The 16,608-nt window shown below is 43.9% G+C and overlaps 1 protein-coding gene across 2 annotated transcripts; it reads left to right on the top strand.

Annotated features, from left to right (window-relative positions):
- Positions 1–816: 816 nt before the first annotated feature.
- Positions 817–14,571, top strand: LOC310754838 (uncharacterized protein). 2 transcript variants are annotated; one of them, XM_083597239.1, is made up of 8 exons: positions 817–835; positions 3,550–3,648; positions 4,669–4,819; positions 7,307–7,435; positions 8,643–9,491; positions 10,481–11,029; positions 11,737–12,624; positions 13,476–14,571. In XM_083597239.1, the coding sequence occupies exons 3-8, from the start codon at positions 4,789–4,791 to the stop codon at positions 14,273–14,275; spliced, it is 3,246 nt and encodes a 1,081-aa protein (XP_083453365.1). In that variant the 5' UTR covers positions 817–835; positions 3,550–3,648; positions 4,669–4,788; the 3' UTR covers positions 14,276–14,571. The 2 variants fall into 2 exon arrangements, with proteins under 2 accessions (XP_083453365.1, XP_083453364.1); XM_083597238.1 differs by lacking the exon at positions 817–835 and adding an exon at positions 844–1,164.
- Positions 14,572–16,608: the final 2,037 nt, after the last annotated feature.

Below are 16,608 nucleotides of genomic sequence, written 5' to 3'. Positions count from 1 at the left end.
ACATAGTCAGTGGCAGAACTGAATTAAACACAGAGGTAAAACCAGCTAACCAACCCGAGTTTTCACTTCATCAAGAATCAAAAGCAGCAGTTGCCTCACAGTCTGGACTCAAAACAATGAGGGGCCCCACAGCTGTGAAAAGGAAACAGTCATCAAAACCAGTATCTGCTCAATCTAAAGTCCGTCAGGGAAGTCATCCCTCTCCGCTCTCTTCAGCTGATGTTGCTTCCACTAGTCTGCCCCTGTATGATGAGATCTCACTTGAAAACGACGAGTATAACTATGCCAGCCTCCTGCATGAAGTTGTGGAGAATCGTGGGAGGTGGACTAGGGAAAGATGGAGACAGACCCACAGGAAACGTTCAGTGAATCAGCCCCCAACCAAATCCAAGTAGATCACATCAGACTCCAGTTTAATGCTTTGTACATTCATCTTTGTAGTAAAGAGAGAGAGAGAGAGAGGAGTTGTATCTATCTACGTTCTACTGAGAGTAAACCTACTGGAATTAATATTCAAGTTAGCCATAATCATTAATTTCAAATCAGTCTAGAGCTAATGTTGGATACAATTATATCAATCAATCAATATATATAATCTGCATAGCAAGAAGATGAATATGACCTTTGGGGTCATATTCTAACTCTACAATTCTATGATTTAATGACATATACATATATAATGAAACAGGATTAGTGGACAATGCTGATCTGGCACTGGTAAAAGAGGATGCTTCCTGTGGTTTCATGGAAAAGAGGGCTTCGGAAGCTACACACAATTCCTCACAATGCCATTCTAGAATATCTTGGAGGCATTCTGCAAGCCATGTTCTTGATGGTGAGACGTCCTATGCTGAGCACCTTCAGTGCAACTTTCATGATGTTTCTTGTGATGTGGCTTTTTGACAGGCTCAGTTTTTCATTGTGCTTCCTTCCAAAATTACCCTCAGAATGGACAGTGAGGTTTGGCCAACCTCAACATTACTAAAATAAGTTTTATGGGGCATGCTAGACTTCCCCCTTGGTGTGTTGAATGTAGTTGGTGATCCTGCCTGCCCCTTGCAATGGCCATCAGTGGGTATTTGGCAGGGGGAGGGCTTGCAGACAAGGCACTGTGACTAGACTCCTCTGAACAGCGGAGTCTGTGTCTGTGAGATCAGCACAGTGGTGGGTATCTACTAATTCAAATCACTCATGCAAATCTGAGCTATGTACCTAATACAATATCCTCTTGGATATTGAACTTAGCTAATGTTATGCCCAGTGCTGCTATCAATGGCAGTTGCTCTCCAAGTGCTTCTGGAGTGGGAGAGCATTTCACCAGGGCTGCAGCATGGTAGGTGGTGGTGCAAATGGTTAACTCCCTCTCCCTGAGTACTGGGGTCCAGGTCCTGATTGTCTTTCCTTCAAGGCTCCTATTTAAGTTTTAACAAACTGGTACATGAAACAGTTATGTGATTAATTCCTGAAGTTTATATCCCCAAACCAGGAAATACAGGGTTTAGCAGAGGTTGTTGGGTGTGTTTTTTTTAAGTTGACTATTGGAAATATAAAGGGACGTGGGTGGTGCTGTGGTCTAAACCACTGAGCCTAGGGCTTGCAGATCAGAAGGTCGGCTGTTCGAATCCCCGTTACGGGGTGAGCTCCCGTTGCTCGGTCCCTGCTCCTGCCCACCTAGCAGTTTGAAAGCACAGCAAAGTGCAAGTAGATAAATAGGTACCGCTCCGGCGGGAAGGTAAGCGGCGTTTCTGTGCGCTGCTCTGGTTCTCCAGAAGTGGCTTAGTCATGCTGGCCACATGACCCGGAAGCTGTACGCCGGCTCCCACGGCCAGTAAAACGAGATGAGTGCCACAACCCCAGAGTCATCCATGACTGGACTTAACGGTCAGGGGTCCCTTTACCTTATTGGAAATATATATTGCATCCATGGCAAAAACACCATCCAGAAAGCCACCAGAATATTTATTTGGTTTGCACTGTGTGATCTTTTGATGCATGTTGACATCACATGTTAATTTATGCATGTGATATTGTTGGCACTTAAATTATTGACTTGTGGTATAGCTGATAAGCTGTGCTTACAGAAATCTTTATACACTGAAATCCTCTTTGCAAATTTTCCTTTGTGTTGGAGTGCTTCAAGACTTGCTATTTTCTGGTGAAATTCAAACAGCGGCAAATTGTTTAGGAAAGGACTGTTTATTGGGGGGTGGGGAAGCCATGATTGTTTAAGTTGTATAAAAGTGCTTTAAGATTATGCTGTGGTCTACCATGTTAAGCATGCAGTCTGCTCCTCTGTTCAGTTGTCTGCCATAGTCAATAGACACTTAGTCCATTTTATATTCACATGGGCTCAGTAAACACTGCTGCTTATTTATTTGATATTTTATGATGTCTTGTAATTCAGGATGTATTTTACAATGGAGATGTTTAATCTGTAACTGTTAGCATGGTTTCATGATGAAGAATTGCACATAGATATAGATACACATAAATATAGATATATATTAGGAGTGTGTTAGGAGACAAATATCTTGTGTTTAATAAAAACAAAGAATGCACAATATCCACCACCAGCATTCTGATTCACAGTTCAGTTTTGTGTCTAAAATCTGGCTGAAAATCTGCTTCTTTTCATCATTTCTTATCCTGAATGTTTTTTTTTTCCCTTAAAGAGGCATCAATTCAATGTTAAAACAAAGCAATGCACATTCAGCTTAGGTGGAGGAGGAATGAAATGTAGCTTGTTACCTTATTCAAGGATGCAATATGACTTTAACAGATTGGCGAACTAGACCAAAACTAACAAAATGAATTTCAGTAGGGACAAATGTAAGCTTTTTTAGACCGGCAGTAATCATCAGATGCAAAAATACAGGATGGTGGCTTTCACTCCTGGCTTGTAAAATGACCTAGGGGTCTTTGTAGGCCACAAGATTAACATGAGTCAACAGTGTGAAGCAACAGGAAAAAGAAAAATGAAAAACTAATGCAATTCTATGCTGCATCAAAAGAAGTATAGCGTCCTGTTTAAGGGAAGTAATACAATATTTGCTCCCAGCCTATCATCCAACCAGTTCAGGGCAGACTACCAGGGGTTATCTCATGTCAGTGAGAGTGAGAGATAGCGACTGGTCCAAGGTTATGTTATGAGTGGCACTGATGAGTGGGAATTTGAACTCATGTCATCCCTGGCTGCATCTTAATGGAAGAAGGGCACTGGCGCTGCAGATGTTGCTGGACCTCAACTCTGACTTTTGGCCATGCTGCCTGCAGCTGATGGAAGTTGGGGTTGCTTTCCATTACCTTTCACTGAGAGCAGACACAGCTAATTCTTCAAAATTCACACTTAAACCTTTTCAACGAACACCTCCCCCCCCCAAAAAAAAATCCTACCCCAATGTGCAGGATTGGGGTAGCAACATGGGGGGGCAACGGGGGGGGGGGGAGAGAATATGTACAAAATTGTGTACATGGCAAATTTGTGTGCAGACTTTTTGTTTTAATGAATGCAAACTGGTGTGGAAAAAATTGGGGTGAACTCATTTGCAGACTAGGAAAATGAGAAACCTCAAATTGACAAGTTCATCCATCGCTGCCTAGGAGTAAACCTCATTGAACTCGGTGGGACATAGGACTACTCCACTGCTGGTAAGATATTGGCCACATCTGCACCATATATTAAAATCACTTACTATACCAATTTAATGCCATGCCTTCATGTAAAGAACCCTCAGAAGTATAGTTTGCAGGGGTGTAGCACTGTTTGCACGCCCATGCACACTTGATGGGGGTGGAGCGTGCTCGCCCAGCTCTCACCATCAGGCAGGCCCTCACATGTCGGGCAGGGGTGTGGCACAAAATGTGCTCTTCACCCTCTGTGTTCCCTGCCCTCACTGCCAAAAGGCAGGTGCTCTTACACCAGGTGGGGAAGGGCCATGGACAGCAAGCAACAGGGATCTCTGTGGAGGGGGGGTGCCTGGTTTCTGGCCCCCTCCCAATGGTATGCTTGGGGCAACAGCCCCCCTGGCACCATCCATGCTATGCCACTGGTAGTTTAAGAGTGCCAGGAGTTGCTAGATGCCCCTAATCCTCTCAGGGAACTCTGGGAATTGTTGCTTTGTGGGGGGATAGGGGCCCCTTGACAACTCTCAGCACCCTGAACAAGCAACAGTTTCCTGGATTCTTCGTGGAAAGCTATGATTATTTTGTGGGACGCGGGTGGCACTGTGGGTAAAACCTCAGTGCCTAGGACTTGCTGATCGTAAGGTCGGTGGTTCAAATCCCCGCGGCGGGGTGAGCTCCCGTTGTTCGGTTCCAGCTCCTGCCCACCTAGCAGTTCGAAAGCACCCCTAAGTGCAAGTAGATAAATAGGTACCGCTTTATAGCGGGAAGGTAAACGGCGTTTCCGTGTGCTGCGTTGGTGCTGGCTCGTCAGCTGCAGCTTCGTCACGCTGGCCACGTGACCCGGAAGTGTCTTCGGACGGCGCCGGCTCCCGGCCTCTTGATTGAGATGAGCGCACAACCCTAGAGTTGGACACGACTGGCCCGTACGGGCAGGGGTACCTTTTTATGATTATTTTAAGTAGAATGATATTGTGTGGATGTAGCCATTGCATTCAACATATTTTACCTCCAATGTTAAGTGTTTTAGTTGTTTGGTTTGTTCAGGCAATTGTTCATCAATCATGAACCTTAAATCTGGATGACTTGCGGAACTACAATCTCAGAGAGGCATAAATATTCTGGCATTTGCGAGATCCTCATCATATAGCGAAGCTGAAGTTTGCAATGGCCAAACCCAGGGTACCTCTGAGGAAAAGTAAGTTATTGCAGTATTCGTTTTAAAACACACATATCTAGATATTGTTTGAACATATGGAGAGAGCTGTCCATCTTGGTCCACTAAATGCAGCCCCCCAGGGTGTGTATCAAAATTATAGAGTTTTATTTATTTATTTTTAAAAAATATTTATTGAAGTTTTACAAAAAGCAGAAAATTACAGAATAAAAAGAAAAAAAGAGAAAAAAGAAGAAAAATACAAAAAATACAAAAATACATAGAAAAAAAGATACAAAATACAGAAAAAGTAAATAAGAAAAAATTAAAAACAAATCCATTTTTTATATCTTGAATTTCGTTTGCTTATTTCCCTGACCTCCTCACACCTCCCTTTTTTGTATTCCCGTTCACATAGTTAGTTCAGCAAATCTTTACCCTCTTTCATTTATCTTAACTCTATATCTCAGCATATTATAACTATATATTTTCATCCGTTATCAATCCATTTTTACATATTCTTATTAACCTTGTTGCTAAGACCGCTTAATTTCAATCCAGCATCATTTTAACATTCATTAATTTTACAATGTTTCTGCAAATAGTCTTTAAATTTCTTCCAATCTTCTTCCACCGACTCTTCTCCCTGGTCTCGGATTCTGCCAGTCATTTCCGCCAGTTCCATATAGTCCATCACCTTCATCTGCCACTCTTCCAGGGTGGGTAAATCTTGTGTCTTCCAATACTTTGCGATAAGTATTCTTGCTGCTGTTGTAGCATACATAAAAAAAGTTCTATCCTTCTTTGGCACCAGTTGGCCGACTATGCCCAGGAGGAAGGCCTCTGGTTTCTTCAGGAAGGTATATTTAAATACCTTTTTCACAAAATTATAGAGTTTTAATCCAAGATAAAGCTCTAAAAATGCATGTATATAAGTGGGTGACATGATTCTTGATAGACAATTGACTAAATCATGACAGGGATGGGCAATCATACCTAGGAAGGGCTGTGGCCTTGTAGGAAAAGCCAATCAGGAGCCACAACCAATGGTGGGTGAAACCAGAACATAAAAGTGGGAGGAGTCCGAGCACTGAAAGAATGCATTACTATTTTTTTTCTTCCTCTCTCTGTGGCACCCCAGCCCTTCTTTACCTCTCTCGTACACACATGAACCAGAAGCGTATATAATAGAGTGGGTGACCCAGGGAGCAAGAGTGGGTGATCAGCAGCGTGCAAAGAGCCAGATGATACTGAGGGCTACATTGTCCTGATGGAAGCACTGACCTCAGCAGAGGCCAGGGTGCCTTGGACAACTTCACACAGGTCTTAGGCCGAATACTACTGTTCATAAGGGCAGAGCTCAGATGTTGCTTCAGCACCAGTTACTTTTGGACAGAGCTTTATACAGGAGCCAAGGCCCTGTCTCAGTAGGTAGTTCCCCTTTCACTGAGAGGGGCCTCTTCATTTAACGCGGGGCAGTGTCTTCCAATAGACGTTTACTTCAATAGAGAGTTATAGATTCCAATTGCACTGGAGCTTCTGAGATGCAGTCCTCAACATGATGTCTTTGAAACTGGGGTTCTGGCTCCATGACTCCTTCAAGTATGTTAGATGCTTTTGGGGCTGGCCCTGAGGACAATTCTTCCCCCCACTCTGAATCCTGGTCTCATTCATTGAAGAAGGGGGAGTCAAGCCCAACAAACATTAAATTAGGGGTGCATATGTGGTCTACGCATTTGTAAGAATGAGATGGTAGGCCTATTGAGGTGGCATAATGGACTGTACCACTTCAGGCTACAGGTGAGGGCGAGTCATTTGTGAATGTAAAAAAATAAATAAATCCCTGTAAGTAAAAAAAATCCAGCATGCCAGGGAGCAAAGTTTTGATCCAGCCCATTTCCCTGCTGTGTTTTATATGTAGGGAAGTTTTCCTGCATAATGCTATCTTGCAAAAATGAGATTCCCCACAGCTGAAGGCAAAAGCCATATAATCCAGCCTGCTCTGATTTAGCTCCTTGTGTATGTAGACTGAGTTTAAGACGGCACTAGTCTGAGGGATGAGTTGTGCTTTTCCATACTGATATTGGCACCTGGGACATTATTTTTCAACTCCTGCTGGGACACTACTGCTTGTTGAGGTCAGAAGTACAAGGTCACAGAAAGCAGTGGTGGCTAGTGTCCGCTGGGATCACTCATAGCCAAGTAAGATTGTCTTCCATTAACATGGAGCCAACTAATTCTGGTTTTGCTCCTATTCTCCTCCCCACTGCATTCTACAAGGGAGACTAAGTAGGAGGAAGCTAGCAGGTTGTTCTACCTCCTGGGCTGGGCTGAAAGTTAGAAGGCTGGTTGAGGGCTAAGGCTGGTGTGGGGAGCTCCCCATTCACTCCAGAGGAGCAGCCTCCATGGACAAAGAGAGTCTACTTTGCAGCTCCTCCTTATTGCAGCATCATCACTCCTGGGAACCAAAGGGACTCTCTGAAGGGACTCCAAGAGAGATTTGAGTTTCCTCTGCTTTGTACTGAACAGGTATGGTGGTGTTCGGTGCATTGCAGCTGCTGCTGCTTTCCAAGGAAGCTGCCCTGCTCTGTCCTCCCCGGTGTCAGTCCTGCTCTGTATCTGCAGCAAAATGTGAGCAAGTCTCAGCACTCTCAGAAGGTGAGTCTGCCCCACTCAAACCCACGCTTCCGCTTCCTCCTCCCCATCACTTCCTGTAACTGTCTCAGTGGATAAGTCGGGGACGGGGAAATTTTTTAGCACGTGGGACATGTTTCCTTATGGGCAGCTTTCTGAGGACTACATGTCAGTGGTGAGCACAGCCAGATCCGAAAGTGGGCAGAGCAATGCATTTAACTTTTACCTTTGTACAGTAGGCAAGTTTCTACACACACTCATGTGCCTCTCCAAAGCCTCTGTCCAGGCAAGCAAGAAGCATGATCAGAGTTCGAGGATGTTCCAGCCATTGAAGGAAGGTGTGAAGCAAGGCCAGTGTGGGGTGTGGCCTGGGAAGAAGATAGAGTGTGACCTGGGGAGAGTTCCAAAGGACAAGCAGAGAGGCCTGGAGGGCCACATTTGCCCTCCAGGCCTGAGGCTCCCCACCTGTGGGCTAAGCAGTTCTGCAATGCACCAACTATCATTATCTGATGGGACTGCCATGCATCTGGATTTTCCTGAACATTACTGGGATTTCAAAGGCAGAATTGACGTCTGGGGGGAATTTCTGAAATGCACATTTTAAGAGTATTTTGCTACAATACATTTTATTGGTGGTGGTTGTACTTCAAAAACTATTACCATGAGATCCAGTGTGGTGTGATGGCTGGAGTGTTGGATTAGGAATAGGGAAGCCTAGATTCAAGTTGCCATTAAGCCATTGTGACCCCTGGTGACTATGTGCCAGCCACACACATCTCAACACACCTCACAGTGTCGTTATGAGGATAAAATGGGTGAGGGAGGAACTAATGATATAGACATAGATATCTCAGGGCTCAGGAACCTGGGGCACTCGTAACTCCCATCAGCCCAAGCCAGCATGGCCAATGACCAAGAGTGATGGGATATGTAGTTTGGCCAGATTTGGAGAGCCACAGTTGCCTGCCTCTTATGTAGATAATCCTGAGAGAAGGAGCAGAATGCAAATGTAATAAATAAATAAAAAAACAAAAGAGAAGCACCATTGCACATAGGCTTTTTCTGCACGATGTATGCAAATTGCAGAATCCTGCTTCCCTCAGTGCAGAATGTGAATTACCATACCCTGTGTATTTCCAGTAAGAAGTCATAAGTCCAAATGTTGCTTTGCCTTGTAGTTTTCTGTCTAAGTGTCTCCCCACCCTCTCCCACCCCTTCCTCCTGTATTCAGTCTTAGTAGGTTTGTCAAGTTACACAGAGAAGATACACCTACGTCATGGGAACCTTAGTGAGATTCCTCCACTGTCCTTCACAAAATTCTCCAACCTCCAGTTCCTGTCAATCACTGGATTCCTAGTTTCATCCCTGACCAACCTCACCTTTTCCACAATTCATGCCAACCGTCTGAGGGTATTGAATCTCAGCAACAACCACCTCCTTAGTTGCATGGTTCAGCCAATGGCTTTCTCAGGTCTTCTGCTCCTGGATGAATTGATTCTGACCAACAATAGTTTGGACATATTGAGAAGGTCATGGTTCTCAGAGATGCCAATACTCAGCAAACTCTTCCTTGGGGCCAACAGAATTGCATACCTCCCTCCAAGAACGTTTGAAAGCCTGGCCAAGCTGGATGAACTGGTTGTGTCTTCTAATTTGATCCAGTATCTTCCAATGGACACTTTCTATGGATTGCCTCTGTTGACCAAACTGGACTTATCAAGCAACAAAATCATGTTCATCAACCACGAGGTTTTTCAGCCTTTGCAAACACTCAAACATCTTCTACTGTTCCAAAACAGGTTGAGTGTCTTGCCCATCCTTCCAGGTTCTGTAAACTTCTTATTTCTTCACAAAAACCCATGGGAGTGCAATTGCCAACTGGCAAGATCTATGGAGCCACTGGTGGCCAAAATCCAGTATCTCGATGACATTGTTTGTGATAGACCCCCCAACTTTGCAGGACACCAAGTGATGAGCATCAGGCCTGGAGATTGTATCTCTCTGTCTCCCTCTCCATCCCCAACCACACACCTCCTGCCATCAGCTCTATTGAACCTCAGCTTTTTTTATGGCTTTCTAGGTAAATGCTATTTAAGCGCATGTTTGAAAGCTGGACCTTTTGACAAATCAAAATGCTTTGAATTGATTAACTTAGTCAGTTAGTCACCTAAATGCTGCAATCCCACCAATAACAGTAGCAGAATCACCATTCCTGTAACCATCGTTTTCTGACTACACTATTTTTACAATATTTGCTAAACAGTGTTAGATAGTTTTTTCTTTAAATGTAGTTGAACCGTACAAAGGACATAATGTAGAAGAACGTAAACAAAGCCAATGCACACCCTGCCTTACAGTTATTTACAGCTTCAGATTTCAAAATGTAGTTGCATTCCAAATATTGCCTGCACCCAACTTCAAAACAAATAGGCACCTTTTGTGTAATTGGAAGGAGGACAAGTCCATCACCCCACCCCACTGGGACATTTTTCCTTCTGCTTTGATGTTCTTGCATCAGATAGGAACATAAGAAGCTGCCTTAATGCCAACTCAGGCTGTTGGTCCATCTAGGGCAGTATTGTCAACACTGACTGGCAGTGGCTCTCCAGGGTTTCAGACAGGGAGTCTCTCCCAGCCCTACTTGCAGAAGCCAGGGATTGAACCTAGGACCATCTGCCAACAAAGCAGATGCTCTGCTACTGAGCTACAGACCACTCCCAAGATCTTTTTTGGAAAAGGAAGAGCTGGGATTTCATACTTTGCCCAATGTCCAAGTCCTTGTGCTTTGTTTCTTTTCTGTTGGGTGGGGGGGCACCCTGAGGGCTGGATGAAATCTGCTTGCAGGCTGTATGAAGCCACAGGCCAGGGCTTCCCAACCCCTGGTCCAGACAATACTGAGCTTGATGGAAAGATAGCCTGACCTTGTCTAGGGCAACTCCCTTCCCAATGCATGCCACTATAAGCTGCTTGGAGGAAGCCTGGGATGCAAATAGAATAAAGCAGACAAAATAAATTGCAGTCATGAAGCTGACCATTCATCTCTACCATGCTTTATCTCCATGGGTGCAGGAGGACTCCTCGTTGGTTTAATTCCAGGCCTGGTCATCTGTTGCTGCATTCCCAACTATTGTAACTGCACCCCCTTTGCAAAGCAGACTAAAGACAAACCACCGTCTCAAAAGAAATCGACCAAAATGTTCTCAAGCAAACAGAGGACCTCAAACGTGGACCCACCGAAACCTTCCAGTTTTCCCATCATGGAGAATGCTGCAAGCCATTCTGAAGGGGTCAACATTGCTAGAGGGCCATTCTGTGGCTGCTTCTGTGGAACATGTAGAGCACAAGATTTGGGACAGGCCAAATCTTTCCTCAAGAGGCCAGTGGTTGCCTTTTTATCGACGGATCCTGTGGGTAAAACCGTTGTGACTCTTCATGAGAAAGGAGACAGCCTATCTTGCTGCCTGGCACACAGGGGATGTATCAACAGGGTGAATGATGCCTCTAGATCTACCAGAGCCCATGGCAGTCAGGAGCAATCATTTGCAAAGAGGGGTGCAGGATCCTGCTGCCCATGCATCCATCATGCAACTTTACATCAGATGGAGTGGAAGAAACATGGTGAGTGACCAACAGGGAACAGAGAAACCATCCAAGACTTGTAAGCATTTGATTATACTATGGATTCCTCCACACTATACATTTTAAAGCACATGGTTTCTCCTAAAGAATCCAGGGAACTGTTGTTTATCCCTCACAGGCTGTATTTCCCAACAACCTACAGTTCCTAGGTTTCTTTTTTTTGGGGGGGGGGAGCCATGTGTTTTAAATGTATGGCGTGGAAATGACTTGTATCTTTACCAGCAGATTTTCCTGGATGAAACAAGCTGAATAAATAAATCAGGTTCATGTAGTTCAGGGTTCGGTGACTTTGTGTCTGTTAAGGTTACTTTAAATTGGGGGCAATCAGTCAAGGGTCTGCATGCTGGTGGCGGGTGTGGTCAAAGCCATTGATGGGCAGAGCAAGAGCCAAAAATCTGTGGAACTTCCCTTTGTCCAGCTTTCCCCCTTCTCTTTCTCTCTGCTACTCCCTTCTCTCCCTCTTCTTCACTGCCATGGAGAGAGAAATAGACAGAGAGGCAGAGAGGCAGAGAGACAGACAGACAGACAGAGTTAGATAGAAATGCAGCTGAGGGCCTCTGGTTAATGGAGCACTCCAAACAAATTTCCCAACTTAATTTTTATTGATGCATGTGTGCGTTTCATTTGTCACCTGTATTTGTGATGTAGGATTTGTGTTTTCTCCCTCTGGCTTTTCATGTTTTCAGAGTTGAGGGAAGGAGTCGATCACCAGTTGGATGGACAGATATCACACCCAGAGACTCAGCTTGGTGGTGTTCAGGACCCCGAAGCTTTGGTCCATATAGATTTTCCAGATGGAAGTGCCCTCAAGATGGAGAGAGACTCTTCCATGTTTTACAAGACCCCTTCCAAGAGAAAAGAGTTGGCTCGGAGTGGATTGAACTCTACTACCCATAGTTGGCTGGCAACAAAGAAGAAGAACATGTCAATGTCTGGAAGTCCTAGTCATCACTACCAGGGTGGTAGTGGCACATCTCGTAGATGCAGAAAAGCCTCTGGAGAGAAACTGTATGGAGAACGCTTCACAGAGGGAAGCCATTCTAAGCACCCAACCAGAAATGGACAGTCATCTTGGAAGACTGATATTTATTCCAAAGGCTATTCCTCCTTGCCAAGCCAGGGCAGAAGAAAACAGCAGAGGAAGCGACCAGATGATCTGCACAGCCCTCCATACTGTGGCATGACTTCCACTTCTTGCCTTTCCAATGTGCCCAGCCAGTCAGAGGATTACAGCCTCAGGTCTCCAAAGGATGCGTGCACTGAAATGCTGTCCATTGCACAATATCCTGAGGAAGGAGGGAGCAACTCCCAATGCTTGGATACTACAACACAGGCCAGAACAAGAGTTCTTGAACATAGAAAAGCTGGGATCCAGCAACAAGGCCCAGACATTTCCTTGTCAAGGAATGTACCCACCACCACAAGAATGCGGAAACATAGAAACGATAGAGAGGAACCCAACCAGTATTGGATAGCTCAGAGGGGGCACACTCAACAGAGGACCACCCCTAGGACCTCCAGAAAGCTGGATAAAGCTACCCAATGGTCTTCCACTGACAAAGTCCACCTGAAAGGTAACATTGAGCATGCATTATCATTTTTCAAGTGGGGCAGTTTAGCAGCAGCATGGAGAAAAGCAGGGAGCACATGTCCACTGACCACAACAGCAGCCCTGGCTCTTCCTCCTTTGATAATGTCTGGTTAAAATAGGATGCATGTTGTGGCATCATTATGCAATGTCACTACAACATGTATCCCCCCCCCCTTTTACCAGACCTATAACTAGAGAAGGAAGAGATAAGGGGTTATGGAGGTGTTTTCAGGGGCCACAACACATTCTCCATATTGAGATGCATCTGAATATTTATTTGTTTAATTCTTTGATTATGGCTGGATGGCTGGATAGACAAATTCATGGAGAATAATGCTTTCAGTGGCTACTAGCCACAATGGCTATGCTCTGCCTCAGCAGCTGGAGGCAACAATGCATCTGAATACCTGTTGCTGGAAACCACAGAGGGGGAGTGTGCTTTTGTGCCCAGGTCCTCTTCTGGGCTTCCCACAGGAATCTGGTTGGCCACTGAGGGAACAAGATGGTGGACCCAGATGGGCCATTGGCCTGATCCAGCAGGCTCTTACGGTGTTCTTACATTCATCTCCATCATCAGGCTTTACTTCCTAAATACAGAAGGAGAACTGAGATTATGAGCCCCATTCCCACCCCACCATTGGCCTTGTACTCAAGACCAATGGCCATTTGGCTCTTGCTCTCCAAAAAAGAGTTTAGGGTTTAATTCCCTAATTAAATGTGATTGGGAGGCGGGAGCAGGAGATTGTGTGCATCTCTTTATCAGTTGGAAAACTTGGAACATCATAAACAAATGAAAGAAGCATACAATCCCTAATTTTATGTTTCATCCTGCAGAACATGAAGCAGCCCTTGGTCTGCACCACAATGCTGAGAGGTTGAGGTTGGAAGACGTCTGGCAACCAATCTCTTTATCAGCCCTTCACCCTTCCTGTGGAATTCCTCATCATGGGCAGAATGAAGGTGATTTCGAGATGCCTTCTCTGGCCAACCCAACAGCTCTTGCCACTGTCTTCCCACCGGCTAAGAACACCATGCAATTGATTCTAAAAGGTCAGGATAGGAGCTTGGGGGTTGTGGGGACATTAGAAGCTAAGATGGTGGTTGACCACAGAGTGGACATGTACCCTCCAAGGGGCGTGAGCCTCAGAACCTTGAGTGAAGAAATCCTGGATGCAGAAGCGCCTTTAGAGTCTTTTGCCATTGGTACTGCCAATCCATGTTTTGCAGAATGTAAAGAGGATGGTATTGGCTCATCTTCCAAAGCAATGGATCTGAATTGCTGCTATGACACTCCTATTGGCCTCCTCTTCACGACAGATGAGAATCTGTGGCTGCTGGAGCTTCCTTCCTCTGATACGAGCTGCAGCAACATGATTTATTCAAGCTTTCAAGGGGGTGGATATGAAGAGGCCGCAACTGTCACATCAAGCTGCCCTTTGGTTCAGAAAATGTGCCAGATCAATTTCCCCCTTCTGGCTGAAGAGGAAAGCACAAGCTTGCCTGGTGAGCATACGGAGGCTGACTCAGCTGACATGAGGGAAGACTGTGTGGTTGCCTATGAAAGCCCTTCAGGAAATGTTGGGGAGCAAGAAGGCTGCTTAAAGACTGAACTTGATGCCAAGTCTAAGAAGTAGCCCAGTGGGTTCCCCCACCCACTCACTTGCTACCAAAGTAAAACTTTGTTGAAGCTGATGCGGCTGCAATCTCTTCCCTCAATGGAAGTTGGTTCCATTTTTCAAAAAGGAATGGATGAATGTGTCAATTTCACTGTGCTCAGTTTCTCATTCCCCCAACACTCAGTATTTTAAGTTCACATTTATGACACTGCAATTTAGAGTTCAAAACATCCCTCAGAAATTTGAACATTTTTTTTATTTTATTGCCATCATATATTTTTTTTGTCCAAATAAAATAATAAATAAAAACCCAACCATCTCTACAGTCTGAAAAAGTTCTTCAAGATCAAAGTTTTCTGTTTGTGATATAGGGGTATAAATTGATAAACACTCCTTATATAAATCATCACCCTCCCGTATATTTGGAAACAGTACAGATAACTTGCAACTTAGGCACATTTAATTTGTGAACATTCAGCTTTAAACACTTGGCAATTAAAAAAATAAGATAAATTAAGACGGGGGTGGAAAGGGGGCAGGTGTATAGGGGGGAAACGTTGGCAATCCTACCTGCCATTGAACCCAATGTATTTCGACTATATGCAATTTTGGCTTTAGGTACAATCCCTGGAATCATAACTCCAGCATAAGTGGAGAGTCACCTGTATATAATTTCATAAACAGAACAAATTTGTTCATATCATTAAAATGATACCCAAGTAAGCCAAGAATACATTTCCTTGACAGAACATTTTGTAGATAAATATTCTTCCTTTTTATGAATGTCCGCTGGCAGGACAGTTACAAAAATAAAATATATATTTTACATGTGTCTTCTGATTGAAAGTAATAGAAAAATTAAACATTTGAATTCAGTAGTCCATCAGCCATTGCTAAATACATTGTTTTTCTTTGAATGTCTCAGTAGATGTAAATTTACACTTTAGAAGTAATCTATGAATTTTTTTAAGGTAAGATGTGTTAAGCAAGTAATGTTTCATATAAAGATCAATAGGAAAAAATGAAACCACCATAATGCCATCACTCTAGTTTTAGATGCTGCTTCATCAAATTTGGGCAACGAAGAGGGACAATGAATTTCTCTTCTGTTAAGTCATGTTGGTCCTTTGGAATGAGAAACAAACAAAATCAGGGATGGATAACAGGGAGAGAGGGGCAAATCTATTAATTTTGGTTTCTCTCAGTTTCCCATTTTTCAGTCTTCAGTTCTCAACATTTTTGCCTCAATTTGTGCATTATTATTATTTTAAGTCCTCATGAAAATTCATCAACTTTATGCTGTGAATTTCTCCAAATAGATTGCACTTAATTCCCTCTAACATAATGCATTTTCCTGTTTATTATTAACACAGGTATTTTTAATGCACATTTTATCCTATCAGCAAGGCATTCTGTATGCCTTGCTTGGCTGTAGGAAGTGCATTGCAAAATCCAGAGGTGTGCAAATGTTGAAGGATTGCTCCAGTTTGATTTATATATTGTTTCAGGAGTACTAATTAGGTAGGCTCCCCTTTAAATGCGTACTGAACTGAATTTCTCCCCCCACAACCCCAGTAGCTGCTGGATCTGGTCCCCCAAAGGAACTTTCTCTGGCCCTGCATGGGTCCTATCAGATTTTAGTCATGGTGTGACAGAGTATTGTCTCTCTAGTTTCACTCATGAGGAAAAGAAAATGCTACCAAGTTAGAACCAAATGGAATATTCCACTGTTGCAACATTACATCTCTCCTTTGGCTTTTTGCAGACTCTGATGATGTTGAGGCACGTACACTGAAAAATAGGGGATGAAAAATCTGTAGTGCTCCAGATGTTGTTGCATGCCATCAGCCTCAGCCACCATGGCCAGTATCCATTCGGTTCCTAAATTGGCATATTGGCAATAACCACAATATGAGTTTTCTAATAAGGAGGGCTTTAGGGATGCAAGTGGCGCTGTGGTCTAAACCACAGAGCCTAGGACTTGCTGATCAGAAGGTCAGCGGTTTGAATCCCCATGACAGGGTTAGCTCCAGTTGCTCAGTCCCAGCTCCTGCCAACCTAGCAGTTCAAAAGCATGTCAAAGTGCAAGTAGATAAATAGGTACCGCTCCGGCGGGAAGTGTTAATTCTTAAAGGTACATCATTAATTTCGTTAAACATGAAAATATGGTCTCTCTCAGTAACATTTACAGAAATTGTAGCCACCTGCGTTAGAATCTATACTGCCTCTCTGTATAAAAAGGAACTTTGGCCAGTGATTGGATTAACGGAATTTATTTTGTTCCATGTTTCTGTCATACAAGAATATGGTATATAAACTTGTTGTTTAATTTGTATATTGTGTTACTTGGT

Source organism: Podarcis filfolensis, assembly GCF_964270895.1.
Source record: "Podarcis filfolensis genome assembly, chromosome: Z".
Lineage (NCBI taxonomy): Eukaryota > Metazoa > Chordata > Lepidosauria > Squamata > Lacertidae > Podarcis > Podarcis filfolensis.
This window is presented reverse-complemented; position numbering and strand designations above follow the sequence as displayed.